The sequence below is a fragment of the Aethalodelphis obliquidens genome, unplaced genomic scaffold (genome assembly GCF_003676395.1).
Source record: "Aethalodelphis obliquidens isolate GAN/ISIS:26980383/991018 unplaced genomic scaffold, ASM367639v1 scaffold27, whole genome shotgun sequence".
Taxonomy (NCBI): domain Eukaryota; kingdom Metazoa; phylum Chordata; class Mammalia; order Artiodactyla; family Delphinidae; genus Aethalodelphis; species Aethalodelphis obliquidens.
The window spans coordinates 16683973-16698446 of NW_020837971.1; the positions used below are offsets into that span (position 1 = coordinate 16683973).

The following is a 14474-nucleotide window of genomic DNA, read 5'->3' on the forward strand; positions in this document are numbered from 1 at the left end:
TCTGGGCTGTCGGTGTTCCCTGCGGTCTGGTCCCTGCCCTGGTGATTAGGGTGGGGACAGTGGCCGGAGTGTGAGAGCCCGCAGAGGAGATGTGGCCTCTGATCCGCCGGTGTAATTGGAACAAGCCGTTGTTTGTCTCCGGGAATTAGCCAGCCCTGCGCGGTGGTCATCGTTCCCTGCCAGCGAGGCCCCCGAGACGTCAGACCTTCATAGGATGCAGAAAACAAAAACCTGGATGAATACACACACCGTATTCCGTGGATATGCCAAGCGTTTCTTGGTTTCGGTTTTTCCTTGTTAAGCCTCCTGCCTTTTGTGGCGGCTCAGCCCCAAGGCTGGGTGTGTCCTGTGCTTCTCCTGAACCAGCAGACCTTCTCTACCTGCCTTAGATCCTGGGCTCGCTCATTTGTGTTGACAGCCCTTCCCTGGAGCGCAGTGCTGTCCCCAGTGCACCCCTCCCCACTGGCCTCCTCCCTCCAGGGCGTGTGGGTTTGAGGTTCCCGTGTTGTTACCCGTCTCCCATGACATTGCACCCGAGGGTCACAGCAGCTGCCTGGCGAACTTGGCCCATCGGTGTTCACTCTGGTTGAGACAGTGGTAGTTTTCGGATCCTGTTGTTTCCTCTGCATTTATTAGCTTGTGGTTTCTTAAAAACGAAGCACATTTAGTCCTCAGCTCTTGGGTTATCCTCAGTGGATGCTTGGTTCTTTTCATTTCTTTATCAAGTTTCAGGACTAGAACCCTCCGAAGGGGTGAGCCGTGCGGTTGCCTCCTGCTTCCTCTCGACTCAGCCCGTCCCCTCTGAGCGTGGTCCTGCCTCACAGATGCGGCGTTTTCCGGAAGCCCTAGTTTCTTTCCTTGGGAAATGGGTTTTCCACCCTGTAATCTGGGTGGTCTCTGGTCCTGGGACTTTACAGGAGCCAGACATGGAAGATATGTTTTAGAAAAAGAAAAATTCATGAATGAATTCTGAGTTCATATTGATATTTCCAATTCACTTAACTTCACTCCTGTGATTCTTAAATTTGTGTCCCTTTTCCTTTGATGCTGGAAACCCTAATGACAGTAATAGAATTTTTTTGTTTCATCCTTTTATATACAGTTGATTCAAAATAGCATTACCAATATTATTCCCCACAATAAGACCATTGAATAGAATCTAAGATTTCTTTAGTGGTTGCTCTCGTTACCTTGCCCTTGAAGTACATCCCACTAGATATCCAGTCAAATACGTGTTTTCCTGTCACTTGTGAAACCACTTGTGAAACCACTTGTGAATTGTGCTACCAACGTGCTCCCAGTTATTTCATTTTGGTTTTATTTTTAGGCACTGCTGTTCTAAATTTAATTTTTCTTTTTTAAGTACATCAACTATTTGCACGGCTCTGTCCCACAATGCAGACCCTGAGGCAAGATACGTGGAGAGAGGGCTGACCCACCCCACCATCGCCCCCCGCCCTGTGCAGTTAGGCATCTGTGCCCTGTTTGGGGCTGCTCCTCCACTGTTCCTTTTGGACACCAGGAGCAGAGGTGTACATGTGACTATTTATTATTGGAGAGTGTGCCTCAGTGGGGCCCGTTGATGTCTCTTGGGCGTGGCTGAGGCTGGAGAAACTTCCGGTCCTGAGTTAATGCGGCTGGTCTCTGCTGTAGGACAGATGACTGTGCGTTCTTGGGTTCCAGCTCTGTTGCTCCTGTGTGGTCCCTCCCCATGGGCAGGAAGCCCTCGGAGCACAGGGTCCCCATCTCTTCCCTTCGCTTATGTCCGTGGTCCTTGTTGCAGTGGGTGGAGCACGTGGGACTCAGTAAAAGGAACTGCAGGAACGATCTGTGGAAATGGAAGTTGAAATGATTATGTGTCCTACTTTCCAGCGATAGCCGTGGTTTATATCTTGGTGCATTTCTTTTCAGCTTTGTGCGGACGCAGCAGGTTAAACGCTGAGACAGCCTCCTAGAAGGAACGTTTTCTAAAATCTCTTATTTGGTTTTCCCACTGATGGCCCAGCGCCGTGCAAGGTTAACACCACTTGGCTGTTTGGTTTTGCGTGCAGTCACCTGGGGCTCAGGTGCAGTCACTGGGTCATTTCAAGCTCTCTCTCTGCACCTCCCCTCCCACAGGGGTGCCACCAGGTCTTGGGAGCTCCCCAGCCTTCCCAGAAGCCAGCTGCAGTGTGGGGTGCACATGATGGCCTCTGACCTCTCTGGACCCCGCTGTTTCAGAGCCGGCCTCAGAGGGGTTTGGGCCTCTTCCGGTTCTGAAGCTGCAGTGGCTCTTCCTGAGATCCCACTGAATTCTCTGCTTCTTCCTGGGTCCAGGGCTGGGCGGGCAGGGTCACAGAGCCCTTGAGTGTGGGAGTCTCTGCCGTCCTCTCGGGCAGGGCCAGCCAGGTCCAGAGTTGACCAGCGGGCCTGCAGACCATACCTGGGAAGCAAAGGAGACCCTCCTGCCTGGATCCCCCGGCAGCCCCTGTGCTGCTCTGAGGGGGCTCTGTCCATCATGTCCTGTCACTCCTGTCCCTTCCAAGCAAGCCCCGCCGGCCCTCCTCCTCCATTTTCTTTCTTTGCTTTGGCCGCGAAGCAGCTGTTCAGGTGTCACAAACGCTCCCTGCGGGGGAACTCCAGGCGCTGGCTTTCAGTATTTACAGGGAAGATGTTGTTATCTAAAACACCAAAAGCAATGGAAAACATCGTTTTTTTGGTCTCTTAAGCTTGTTAACAAAAGTCAGGAGAGTTGAGATTAAAAAACAAGGGGACGGGTGAGCATTTCACTTCCCCAGTCTGTTCTGAGCCCGGGAGGGACTGTCTCAGGATGGTCGCCAGCGACACATGTGTCGCTGGCGGGCTGTAGTTACGCCCCTGCGTGCGTTGGCTCTCCCCAGAATGCGGTGGGCCTCATCTACCTGTGAGCCCGCGGCCTGGATGTCACTTGCTAGGTGCCCCGTCCTGCCTTGGAGAGCAGCCCTGCCGGGCGTAGGGGTCACTCCTGAGGCTCGCCAGGGACACCACTTGCATTCATCACAGTTTACAACGACAGGGTCCTTCAGCACCTCCTGTCCTGAGGGGTCGGCCAGCCCCACAGAGACTCCCTTTTCTGTGGCGGCCACTCTTGAGTCTCTGTGTCAGATATGACGGTCGGGCTCATAGGGTGGCTGCTTGGGGGGCAGCCCCACCCACGGCCTCTGACTTCCCTTGAAATCTGACGGCACAACTGCCACTTACAACCTGCCCGTAGGATTTATGGCCCATTCACACACACACACACACACACACACACACACACACAAGTGCGCACGCACACCTGCCCGCTCAGTGACCTTGTACCGAGCACCTTCCAGTCCCAGGGTCAGAAGGCTGGGGTTATGGGGCCTGGAGGTGGCTGGGAACTCTGCAGAGCCAAGCTGGGGGATGCAGGGATGTCCGCAGTCACCCGCACTCAGTGTCCCACGGAGATGCTGATGGGTGGGGAATACCTGTCATCCTCGAGGTCCCCAGAATCAGGGCTTGGCGACCTTAGAAATCTTCTGCAAGAATGCTGCCCACGTGGGGTAGGTGCTTGTGCGGGCTCCTCAGAGGGAGGGGTCTGGATCACCAGATGGACAGCTCGGAGGGGGCTGGACGAGTCAGGAATCATGAGCCTTCCACCGAGGGTCTCTGCACCTGGGGAGGGTCGTGCCCCTGGCAGTGGACCCTCATCTCATCCTGGGCGCTCGGGTCTAGTGAAGGCAGCCCGACTGTGAAGACGGGGCACGGATGTATGGGGGGAGCTGCCCCTCGCTGGCCTGCACGGTGTGTCCTGGCAGTGACGGTGGGGACAGGTGAGGACGGACACTCTAGAGGTGCCAGAAGAGAGCCCGGGCTGCCTGCTAGCCTAGAGAAGCCTGGCCGGCTGCCTCCCAGGGGCTCTGCAGTGTGGACGTCTGCACCAGGCCCTGGGTTCCCAGACTCGGTCACGGGACAAGTCAGCCCTAGCACGGCCTGCCCATGGAACGCTGGGAAACAAACCCCTTCTGCAGACCAGGAGGCTGGTGTCCTAATGGTTAAGTGGCTGCCCCTGGTCTCTTGAAGGATGAGTGGCTGGACCCTGGACCTCCCTGAGGCCAGCTCCCTGTCCACAGGGGGAGCTTGTGGGGCTTAGCAGTGACCGGGTTTTCCCCAGAGACCACCCGACAGGTGGAAGTGACTGCTCTTCTCTTCCCGTTTGACCGACTGTCCCTACCTTGAGGGAGGCCCAGGGCTGGGGGGAGCTGGGCACCCAGCCATTCAGTGGCCTGGGCCATCTCTCAGGAGAGCAGCAGGGTCGCTGGCCCTTGTTCCTCCCCGACCCTCTGCACCAGTGGACAGCGTCCTGCAGAAGAAGTGCGGGCCGTGTGTGAACCCGTGGGTGGTGAGGGCTGAGAATTCTCATCCCAGGGCACTGTGTGAATTCACAGCATTGGAGAAAACCTGCAGGAGGTGGCTCATTTGTAAGAAACCAAAGAGCAGAATTAAATACAAGCTGTAGAATGTGTTCTCAGAGTAGGGTCGGCAGAGCTCTGGGCTTTACAGGACCATCCGGGGGGCTGTCCGTCCCGGGGGCTGGGAGGTCCGTCTCATCCACGGACAGGCTGCGTGAAGCTGATCTCCTTCACAGACGTGCACAAGCTCAGGAAACATGATGTCATGAATGGTAGAACAAAGAATCCAGCTGTCTCCTGTCAAGACAGATACTGGAGACTTGCAAAAGTGGGAACGATGCCTTGCTTCTCATTTGTTTCTGTTTGGGGAAATGTCATACTTTTTCAAACAGTGTTACTTATGTTAATATATAACGCATTTGCTATTGTTACTTTAAATGCTTTAATACATTTTAAAAAATCTCTCAGTTGTAGCTTCTCATGTGGTAATAGCCATAGCTGTAACCTGCTTACATGAAAACTTTTTGTGAGGTCCTCAGTTATTTAGGGGGGGTTTGAAGGGGTGTTGTAAACAAAATGTTCTAAAACTGCCGTTTTAATGCTGTCCTTGAAATAAAACTGACAGTCACCGTCATAATCATAGCTGACCCCAAAGGACTGGTGCAGGACAGGTGGCAGTAAGCGTCTGGCGTGTCTCTCTGTCCTCAACACGAGGACGAGGTGGGCACTGGCATTCTCACCTTTGTGTAAGTGCGGGAGTAGACCTTCTGCAGTGTCGGAGGACTCTCCAAGGTGTTCCCCATGGGTGGTGAGGTCTGGGCTCAGGCCCCGGCTGGTGGTTCTCTGGGGAGAGCTGCTCACACGGCCTGTGGACCTCGACTCTGGGTTAAGCCATGGGCACTCAGATGCGTGTGGCCTGCCCTTCCCGGGCTGGCGAAGGAGTCTAGCATGTTCCAGTAGGGCCAATCACATGGTGATCCAAGGACGGGGACTGTATTAGCCCCTCTTGGGAGAGGGGGCCCCTCCTTGGGGAGAGGACCTGGCTCCCAGGCATGGGGTGACCTCCCCTCCTTGAAGGGCCTGTGGGGTTGGCCTGGTGATCTGAAGGGCAGGGGAGGTGGACTCCCGCGTGGGAAGAGGCTGAGTGCGGGTAGCGGGGACGGCGTGGGGTGCCCCAAGGCGACCTAATCACAGCCATATAGGGGCCACCTGCCCTCCCGAGGTACCCTGACTGTGGGAGAGCCGCCTGGGCCCTGGTCTAGGTCGGGCCTTGAGCTCAACGGTCAGCGCACCTGGTGGTGGCAGAGGCGCAGGTGCTCGGGCAGCCCCAGGTGCGCCACTAACATGCCCTTTGCCTTCTCGCCCGAAGGAGAACCACTGCCGTCGCATCAAGATCCTGGGAGACTGCTACTACTGCGTGTCCGGCCTCACTCAGCCCAAGACGGACCACGCCCACTGCTGCGTGGAGATGGGCCTGGACATGATCGACACCATCACGTGAGTGCCCTGCCGTGCAGGCCTGCCTTGTCCTGGCCAGTGTGTCCGAGGTGGGTCACCTGTGCCGTGGCTGCGGAGACCCAGAGCCAGGCGGTGAGGTGCTGGGTGGAGGAGTCCTGCCTGCTCTGTGCAGCTCTGCCTCTGTGATTCCCTTCTTTGCATTTTGTGGGGACTGCATTTCTTTGTCCGCGGTGATCCAGGGTATTGCCAGCTATGCATTAGTCAGGCCAAAAGAAATGACCCTTCGAGCTTAGCCGGATAAGATGTTCAAGGAGTTGATTGCGGGAAAGGGTTGGCTCAAATCCGGCCGCGTTCCAGTTGAAAAGGAGTCCCACGTGCTTGTCCACGCGGGCAGGTGACCAGGTGTCAGGGGCTCTCTGTGGAGAGAGGGTGGAATGGAGCAGGTATTTCTGGAACACTGGGGGCCTGGCCTGCTCCTTTCTTAGCTACCCTCCTAGCCCTCGTCAGGCAATAAGGAGGTGGGAGCCTTCCGTCTAGTTAAGGAGGGTGTGGAGCTGGGAGGTTGGGCTGGTGGGCGGAGCTTAGAGCCACATCCCGGCTTCTCGACAGCCTGGAGAGATGGCTTCAGCTCCGTGAGATGGGGTCACCAGGGCCTGCCGTGGTTTCGCACTTGGGAGCAGAGAAGTAATAGCACGAGAATGGGACGCGATGGGATGAACGGCAGGCTCAGCTGCACAGTCCTTGCGAGGCAGACTGCGGGGTCCACACACCTGCACACTGTGTGCAGAAGCCGGGCGCTCAGCACCTCGCCAGCGTGCTCGGCCTGGTATCCCGCTTCTCAGGAGCCAGGAGCTGTGTGTCGGTATTGCCTGGGCAAGTCGAATCCCTGAGGCCTGCTCTGCCTGGGGAGCCAGTAGCAGCTGGTCTGGGCTGTGGTCTAGGATTGAGGGTGGAAAAGCGCCCCCCCGCCAGGTGATTTCAATATGCAGCCCTTGCTCTGGAGAAAAGCTGAACTGGAGAAGAGGCTGGTTGTTGACCGGCCTGCTCTTTGGGGAGGCCAGAGGTGGCCCTGGGCCGCGGGCACAGCGCCGTGGGTGACCTGGAAGCAGAAGAGGCTGCGGTGCCGAGACGTCCCTTACCGGGGCCACAGAGAGGTCTGCTGCAGGCCTGGGGACCTCTGAGTGGACAGAGGACACCCAAAGGCTGGAGGGATGGTTGGCAAGGTTATGAGATTCCTGAAGCATCTCGTGCAGACGCCATGCGTGGTGACGCAGACGCTCAGGTTCGGGGGATGCGCGAGCCCCACCGTAGGGGTGTTGGACCACTGTTGTCAGCTCCCTCTTCAGGCGGACGCTTTGCGGGCAGCACATCCACCAGGGTCGCTCGCTTCAGAAAACAGGGCAATCCACTCCGACCGTTGTGAGTGCAGGACCGACGTGTGTGGGTCAAGCGCTGCTGCCGCCGGATAGAGAGGAGCGGAAGAAGGAATCTGTAAAAACCGAGGAAGAAGTCTGCAAGGGCAGGGGCAGGCAGGCGTGCAGCCAGACCGGCCCTGACCTTGTGTGAGACCGGAGGGGTCGACGGTCTTCTCCCTGGCCAAGAAGTGAGGAATGATCTTTTTCCACTTGGTAGAAAGTTCATTTCTATGGGGAAAACGGATGAAAGATTTTCCATGCTCCGTGTAAAAGACCGAGTGAAGAATGCAGCCTGAATGTGGAGTCCCAGGGCGCTGAACCCCCGCCCAGGGGAGTGGCAGTGCCCGAGGCCCCCTGGGCTCCTGCTTGGGGGAATCTGGCCCCCATCTGCCCGCAGCACCCAAATCAGATCCTCCTCTCAAACTGTGGACCTCATTAAGGTGTGCAATGTGGTCTTAAAAAAACACCACACGTTAATTGTTGTTGGTGTGATTTTTAATAATAATTTAAAGTCATCTATATATTCCCAGTTTTGGCCAGGTGGCACCTGACCGTGGGAGGAATGGAGATAGAGTGGGAAGAGCCTTACGTGCCCAGCAAATGTGGTGACTGGCTTCGTCTTGCCCCTGCAGAGCTGTGACCCTGGCTCTCAGTTTCCCCATCTGAAAAATGGGAGTGATGGCTTCATGACATCCAGGGCTCTGAGCGAGGTTGGATTGCAGAGACCAGGGCAGTGGGACCAACCTCACAGCCACGTCCAGGCCCTGTGTCCTGGTGGTCAGGGGCTAGTCCTTGACCTTGAAGGTTCTGGGGAGGTTTCTCCAGGACTCCTGGTAGTGTCGTGCTGCTTGGACCTGGGTCTTTGACCGTAAGTTCTGCGGCCCCTCCCCAGGGTACCCAGGCCTGATCCTGCCCCCCCCACCAGTGGGTGTGCTGCCCATGTGAGATCTGTGCCTCTACCCTTTCCTGCACCCCAGTGCCAGCTTCCCTCTGTCAGGCCTTGAATATTAGGTCAGACCCAAGGAAACTGCTCCTCTAGTCTGGTACAAGAACGCTTCCTGAGTTCAGGTCATCAGTCCCCAGATGCAGCTGTTCCTGAGTGGGCTGGGGGCTTCCTGCCCGAGGAAGCAGACAGGCCCCCTGGGTTCCTGGTTCCCCATCCTTGAGGTGATGCTTTGGTTTCCTTGCATCCCTGATTTTCTCTGCTGTGACATGCAGAAACCGTGTTTGCATCTCTGAGCTGTTGTGGGAATTAAATGGGATCCCAGGTTAAATGGGCTGGCACGGAAGATGCTGGGTCCCCAGCCACTGCGGTCATCAATTCATTAACCCCCAGAAAAGGGAGCCAACTGAGCTGCCGCTGTCCCTCCCTTGGGCTCCAAAGCATCAGGATTCTGTGCACTTATAGGAACGGGGTTTGTCCACTCCACAGGGAGCACCTTGCCCGTCACAGGCATTAGCAAATCACGAATCAGACCTCCAAACAGGCAGGGTACCGTTTTGCTAAATCCTTCATCCAGACGTGGCTTTGCTTGTGGTCTGGGTATTTTTGGTTCACTATATTGAGTTAAGTAGAAGTAAATGACATGTGCTCTTCCTTCCTTGACCCGTCTTTGAGCTGGTAAGGCCAGCTTGCCTGTGCTCAGGTCATGGGTAGACCCGATGTGCCCAGGCTGGAGCAGCCCAAGGCTGGAGGTCGAATGAGAAGAGATGGCCGAGTGACAGAAGTCATTTCTGATTGTTCTGGAGGCCTGGTCCTCCCCGTCCTTCAATTTTCTCAGTTCTTGGCAAATGCTCTTCAGTGAGACAGGCTTTTTGTTTTTTTCTGTTTTTCTTTTCTTTTTCTTTTTCATACAATTTTTTCTTAACTCATTGTGGTGGCTTCTCTTGTTGTGGAGCACGGGCTCCAGGCACACGGGCTTCAGTAGTTGTGACTCGCGGGCTCAGTAGTTGTGGCGCACGGGCTTAGTTGCTCCGCGGCATGTGGGATCTTCCCGGACCGGGGCTCGAGCCCGTGTCCCCTGCATTGGCAGGCGGATTCTCAACCACTGCGCTACCAGGGAAGCCCGACAATTTTTCAATTGTAGTATAGTTGATTTACAACGTTATGTTAGTTTCAGGTGTACAGCAGAGCGATTCAGTTACACATATATACGTATATCTATTCTTTTTCAGACCTTTTCTCCTTACAGGTTATTACAAGATACTGAGTATGGTTCCCCATGCTGTACAATAGGTCCTTGTTGGTTATCTAGAGTGAGACAGTTCTTGAGGCAGGATTCATCTACAAGTGACTGTCCAGCTCACTGCACGTCTGCTGTTCCCCCAGTTGAGAGCCTGCTCGAAGGGGTGACAGACGGGGCGAATTAGTGGAGTGTCCTGGGCTGCACAGGTTGGGTGGAGGCTGGCAAAGGCCCTGCGCACCGGGGACAGGAAGGCCTCCTTGAGGAAGGTTGGACGTGGGTCGCAGCAGTCCCCCTGCCCTTTGCCCTTCCACGACTGCAGAAGTCGAAATGCTTAAAACGCACAAAAACATCTTTTGCGGGTTCACTTCTTTACATTTCCCAAACTCATTTCTTTTTGTGAATTAAGAAAATTTTTTTTTAAACCTTAGTTTTGTTGTTTCAGTACCTTTAACTGGCAATTGGCAAACGAATGAAAAAAGAGTTAAAATTGAAAAAAAACACATTTAAAGTGTATACAATGAAATAGGTAGTAAAGATATGTGAACAGTCAGGCTTCCACAAAACCTTTATTGTAAATTCGTGGCACGCAGGCTTCTGAGGTTATCAGAGCTGGATGCCCGGGACCCTGTGTAGACGTATCTGGTTCTACGGTCCAGCCTGGCCCCCTGAATACGGAGGACGGTGAGGCTGGGCTCGAGGGCCAGCTGGGAAGGCAGTGTCTCGGCACGCCTCTGGGGCCCGCGTGTGCCATGGTTTTGGGGGACAGCCCCTCGGTGGGTGACGCGAGCAGTTGCAGGCAGAACTGCTCCTGGTTAGAAGACAGGCTGCGATGGGGGGGAGGTTTGAGCGGAGGCCGCTCGGGGCGGGGGGCCGTGGCAGGGACTCCTGGCTGGCAGGAAGCCCTGCCAGGCTGTGGGTGAACGGTGTGCAAGTGGAAGTCAGGGTAGGGCAGGTGGGCTGGGTCCAGTGAGCCTCACGCATGCTGTGGCATTGCTGACAAATGGGGTTACCCTGCCCCCCAGATCCTGTCCCTTCCTGGTCGCAGCCTGCAGTTTTTGATCTGAGGACAGGACGTTGGCATTGAGGCAGCCGAGTGTGCACGAGCCAGGCTGGGGAGGTGGAGCTCTGGGGACCCAGCCCGAGGTGCACCCCGGGTGTAAGTGTTTGCTTCTCTAATGCTGCTACTCCTGTTATGATGATGAATAAATCCTGGATCATTAGTAAGGGCATCACGCATCAATAACCTGCTAGGAAGAGATCATGGGATAGTTTCAGAGTCCCTGGGGATGCTAGTTTCAGAGTCTCTGGGGAAGGCCCAGCCTTCCCGCGGGGTAGCCCAGCTCTGTCCTCTCTTCTGCTGCACAGAACAGGCTCCTTTGCTGTCAGAGGCACGTGAGCCAGGGCTTCGGGACTTTCCTTCTCTGTCGACCTCCTTGCGATGTTGTGGACTTAAGTTGTGTCCTGGTGGCATTCATTTTGTTTCAGATGAAGATTCCCAGTCTCTTTATTTCCTCATCATTTGAAGCCCCTCGTCTTTCTTTAGTCTTTTAGATTAAGGGTTTTTTTTCTTGGAGGGCAGCGAGCTGGCGGTGGTCAGCAGCTGTGTGGGCGAGGGGAACTGAAATCTCATTCCACACCGTTTGCTCACGAGGGTCCAGGACTGGTGTTACACCAGGCCCTGGGAAGCTCGTGGCCAGGACCCCTTGTGGATGGGCCTTGGGTCAGCAGGCGGCAGGCCAGTCCAGGCACAGAGGACTTCCAGGTACCAAGCGTGGAGGCAGGCTCACGCGCAGTGACCACCAGGTGGGATGGGGCTAGTCAGGACACGGGACGCAGGTGGGCTGTGGAAGCTAAGCCAGGGCAGCAGGTGTCAGCTACCGCCTTCCTTCTCCCTTGGGCTGACACCAAACCCAAGGGGCCAGTGGCGGGCGCTGTGGCCGGAATGCATCTGTCCAGCGGCTAAGCCCTGTTACAGCTTGCAGCCGTCGCGGGTGGGGTAGGTGGGAAGTCCCAGCCGCCTGGGACAAGACACAGGTGAGGAATGGCCTGGGGCAGCCCCTCCCAGGATGCTTGCAGCCCACTCTCTGGGAGGGCCCTAGGATGTCCGCCAAGCCTCTGGTCAGTAGAGCCAGCCCGGCCATGTGGCCATGTGGACGCAGTAGTCTCTGATGGAGCCTGACCCAGCGGAAGCAGAGTGACAAGGGTCTGGGCAGGGACGGGGGTGGGTTTGCTGTGGTGAAGGATCTGGGAGGGCTTCCTGGCTGCAGCATCTGGGCTGGGCCTATGTTATGTTTGAACATGGTGGGATGCACATGACTCAGCCCTGAGACTTGGGGCAGGACTGAGATTTTGCTCACAGGCTCGGGGCACCTGCTGTATTGTGGGGGCAGGTCTAGATGTGGGTGGACTACAGGGCACCTGCTGTTGGGAGGGGACGGAGGGTGGGTAGTCCATGTCGGGCTGCCCGAGGGTGGTGGCAGCGTGGCCCTGCGTGCCTTTGGTCTCCCAGTCTGCCTTCCCTCTCACAGCCGATGTCCTAATCATGGGGCTGCTGTGTCCCCGAGCCTCAGCTCCACCTTCCTGCCCTTCTTGCTACGGAACGTCTCCACCGGCCGGAGAGCCCCATCCAACACACGTGCCAGTCGGAGCCACCTTTGGACCTGCCCAGGGTGGGGAGGGCTGGGGGCGCCGTGGCTGACCCCCTCCCCGCCCTCACGGCTTCCTTGCAATCCTGTCCCTTGGAGCACACCAGCCAGGCCCGACATTGCTTCCTCAGCAACATGCTTCAGACTTTTTAAAGATTAAATAATCTCTTGCTTTTGGGGAGAAGTGGAAAGTCCAGCAAAGTGGCATCAGAGGGCCTCCCCGTGGCTGCGTTGCGTCTCCCACGCTCTGGCTGTGCGATCACAGGCCCTTTGCGTACTTCCTGCATCTCCCTTCACCGTGGGCTTCGTGGGGCTGGAGAAACCATGCAGGGCGTCCACGTTCCTTTAAAAGGAACTTTTAAAACCACCTCCTGTTTCTTCTGACGCGTGCTTCCAGTGACACTGCCCCCCACCTCTGAGGGTGGTCCCTCCTGGGGCCCTCAGGGCTTCCTGCCAACCCTTTCCTCAACCGGGGCTGGAGCCCAGAGACACGAGCGCCTGGGGCAGTGGAGCGCACGTGCACTGGCCCTGCAGTCTGATTTCAGCGTCCGCGTGTTTCGTCTTGTTTTCTCCCTTGAGTTGACTGATGCAGTTTGCAACCCACAAGGTCCCCCTGTTGTTCGGGGCAGGTTTGTGGAGCCTCGTGCCTCCCCACAGGCTGGGTCTGCAGCCCACCCTCTCAGGGAACTCAGGGTCAAACCTTGACCGTTCCCAGGGCTCCTGGGACCCTGTCCGATGTTCCCCGGGGCTTTCACGCTGGCCCCTGGCTAGCAAGCAGGCACGGACACCCCTGATCAGGTCAGTGGTACCCAGAGCAGGATTGGGGTCCTGGATCAGGGTCCTGGGCTCATTTCTCTTCTGCTGCTGCTCTGGGTGGGGAGGGGGATAGGGGAGGTGGGATGCCTTGTGAGATGGCCAGTGGCCAAGGGAGCAGGGGGGAGCCAGCTTGGAGTGACCCCTGCCCACCAGGGCCCACAGCTCGGGGGTCAGGCTGACTAGGTCAGGAGACCCGCCCCCCGCATGCTCCCGCTGCCCTGTGCTCCTGGCCCTGAGGGAGCAGACCACGGGGCCCCAGCCCCACGCCCTGCCTGTGTTTGCTGCAGGTCCGTGGCCGAGGCCACTGAGGTGGACCTGAACATGCGTGTGGGGCTGCACACCGGCAGGGTCCTCTGCGGGGTCCTGGGCCTGCGCAAGTGGCAGTACGACGTGTGGTCCAACGACGTGACCCTGGCGAACGTCATGGAAGCCGCCGGCCTGCCTGGGTAAATCGGGAACCCTGAGGGTAGGGGTGGGGGATTCTAATTCAACCTTCTGTCTGGGGATCTGGGAATGCCCGGCTGTCCCAGCCCCACCCCCAAGGCCCCAAAGAGAGTGGGCGAGCCGACCCTGGAGGAGGAGACTGAACGCTGCCCCTGTGGTCTGCCTGGCTCGGAGCTGTCCTGCGTGCTCAATGTCGCTTCTCTTTTTGCTTTCTTTCTCAGACTTAAAGTGGAAAGTGTTCTGCCTTTAGAGCCCCACTAGGGAAGTTACAGATTTTCTTCTAGAGTGAGGAGGGTGCATTTCTCACTGGTCCGTGCACTCCTAATGCTTTCTCATTACAGTCGCCTCCTTTGGTCTCATTTTCTTCAAACCATTCCCCAGAGCCAAGGCATCATGGACGGTGAAAACATTAACCCGAGAACTGAACGGGACCTCCCCGCCCTCCACGAACGGTGGGCAGCAGGGGGACGATGTGACTGCAGAAGAGGGGGCTCTGAGGCACACTCCCATGGTCCCACCCTCCCGATTTCCGCCTCTTAGAGGGGTTGGCAGGCCGTGCTCGCAGCTGCTGCAGGGCCCAGCTGCGGTTCCCAGAGGCTAGAGCAGAGCCTTAGACACCTGCACACGCATGTCTGCTTCTGTCTTACGAACCTCAGGGCAAAGCTCTGTGCCCTCCGCTCTGCGGGGCCTCAGGGCCCCTCTGGCCCTGGCTGCCTGTCCCCAGCTGTCCTGTTCTCACCCTAGAGACCTGGTGTCCTCTGGGCCGCATCTTCCCCCCTCCCTCCTGGCCTGACTTTTTGGGGGAGGTGGCGGAAACAGGTGACACCTTTCCTTGTGCCAAGGCCCTGAGCTCGGCCGAGGGACCAGTGAGTGACATCCAAGGCCACTGGCTCTGGAGAGCAGCTTTGAAATTGCAGGAAAGGAGGACTTACGGGGCTCCAGGAAGCAGCAAGCCCGGAGATTAGAATCCAACAAGCCTGAATGCACGCTAAGCCTGCCATGGGAGTGGCCGCGGCATTTCTAAGCGAGCTCAAAAATTGCGGCACTGTCATCTGTGACCCGGGCTGCCTCTGAGCGTCCGTCTGGGGGGACCCTCTTGGCCACCGACCCCTCCTT

The 14474-nt window shown here is 57.0% G+C and overlaps 1 protein-coding gene across 2 annotated transcripts in view; it reads left to right on the forward strand.

The window, feature by feature from the left end:
• ADCY1 (adenylate cyclase 1) overlaps window positions 1-14474 on the forward strand; it is a 116481-nt gene that overhangs the window by 51923 nt on the left and 50084 nt on the right. For both annotated transcript variants that reach the window (XM_027124062.1, XM_027124061.1), the window contains exons 5-6: window positions 5764-5891; window positions 13202-13360. In XM_027124062.1, coding sequence (XP_026979863.1) covers window positions 5764-5891; window positions 13202-13360 — 287 coding nt within the window. The remainder of the gene's footprint in view (window positions 1-5763; window positions 5892-13201; window positions 13361-14474) is intronic.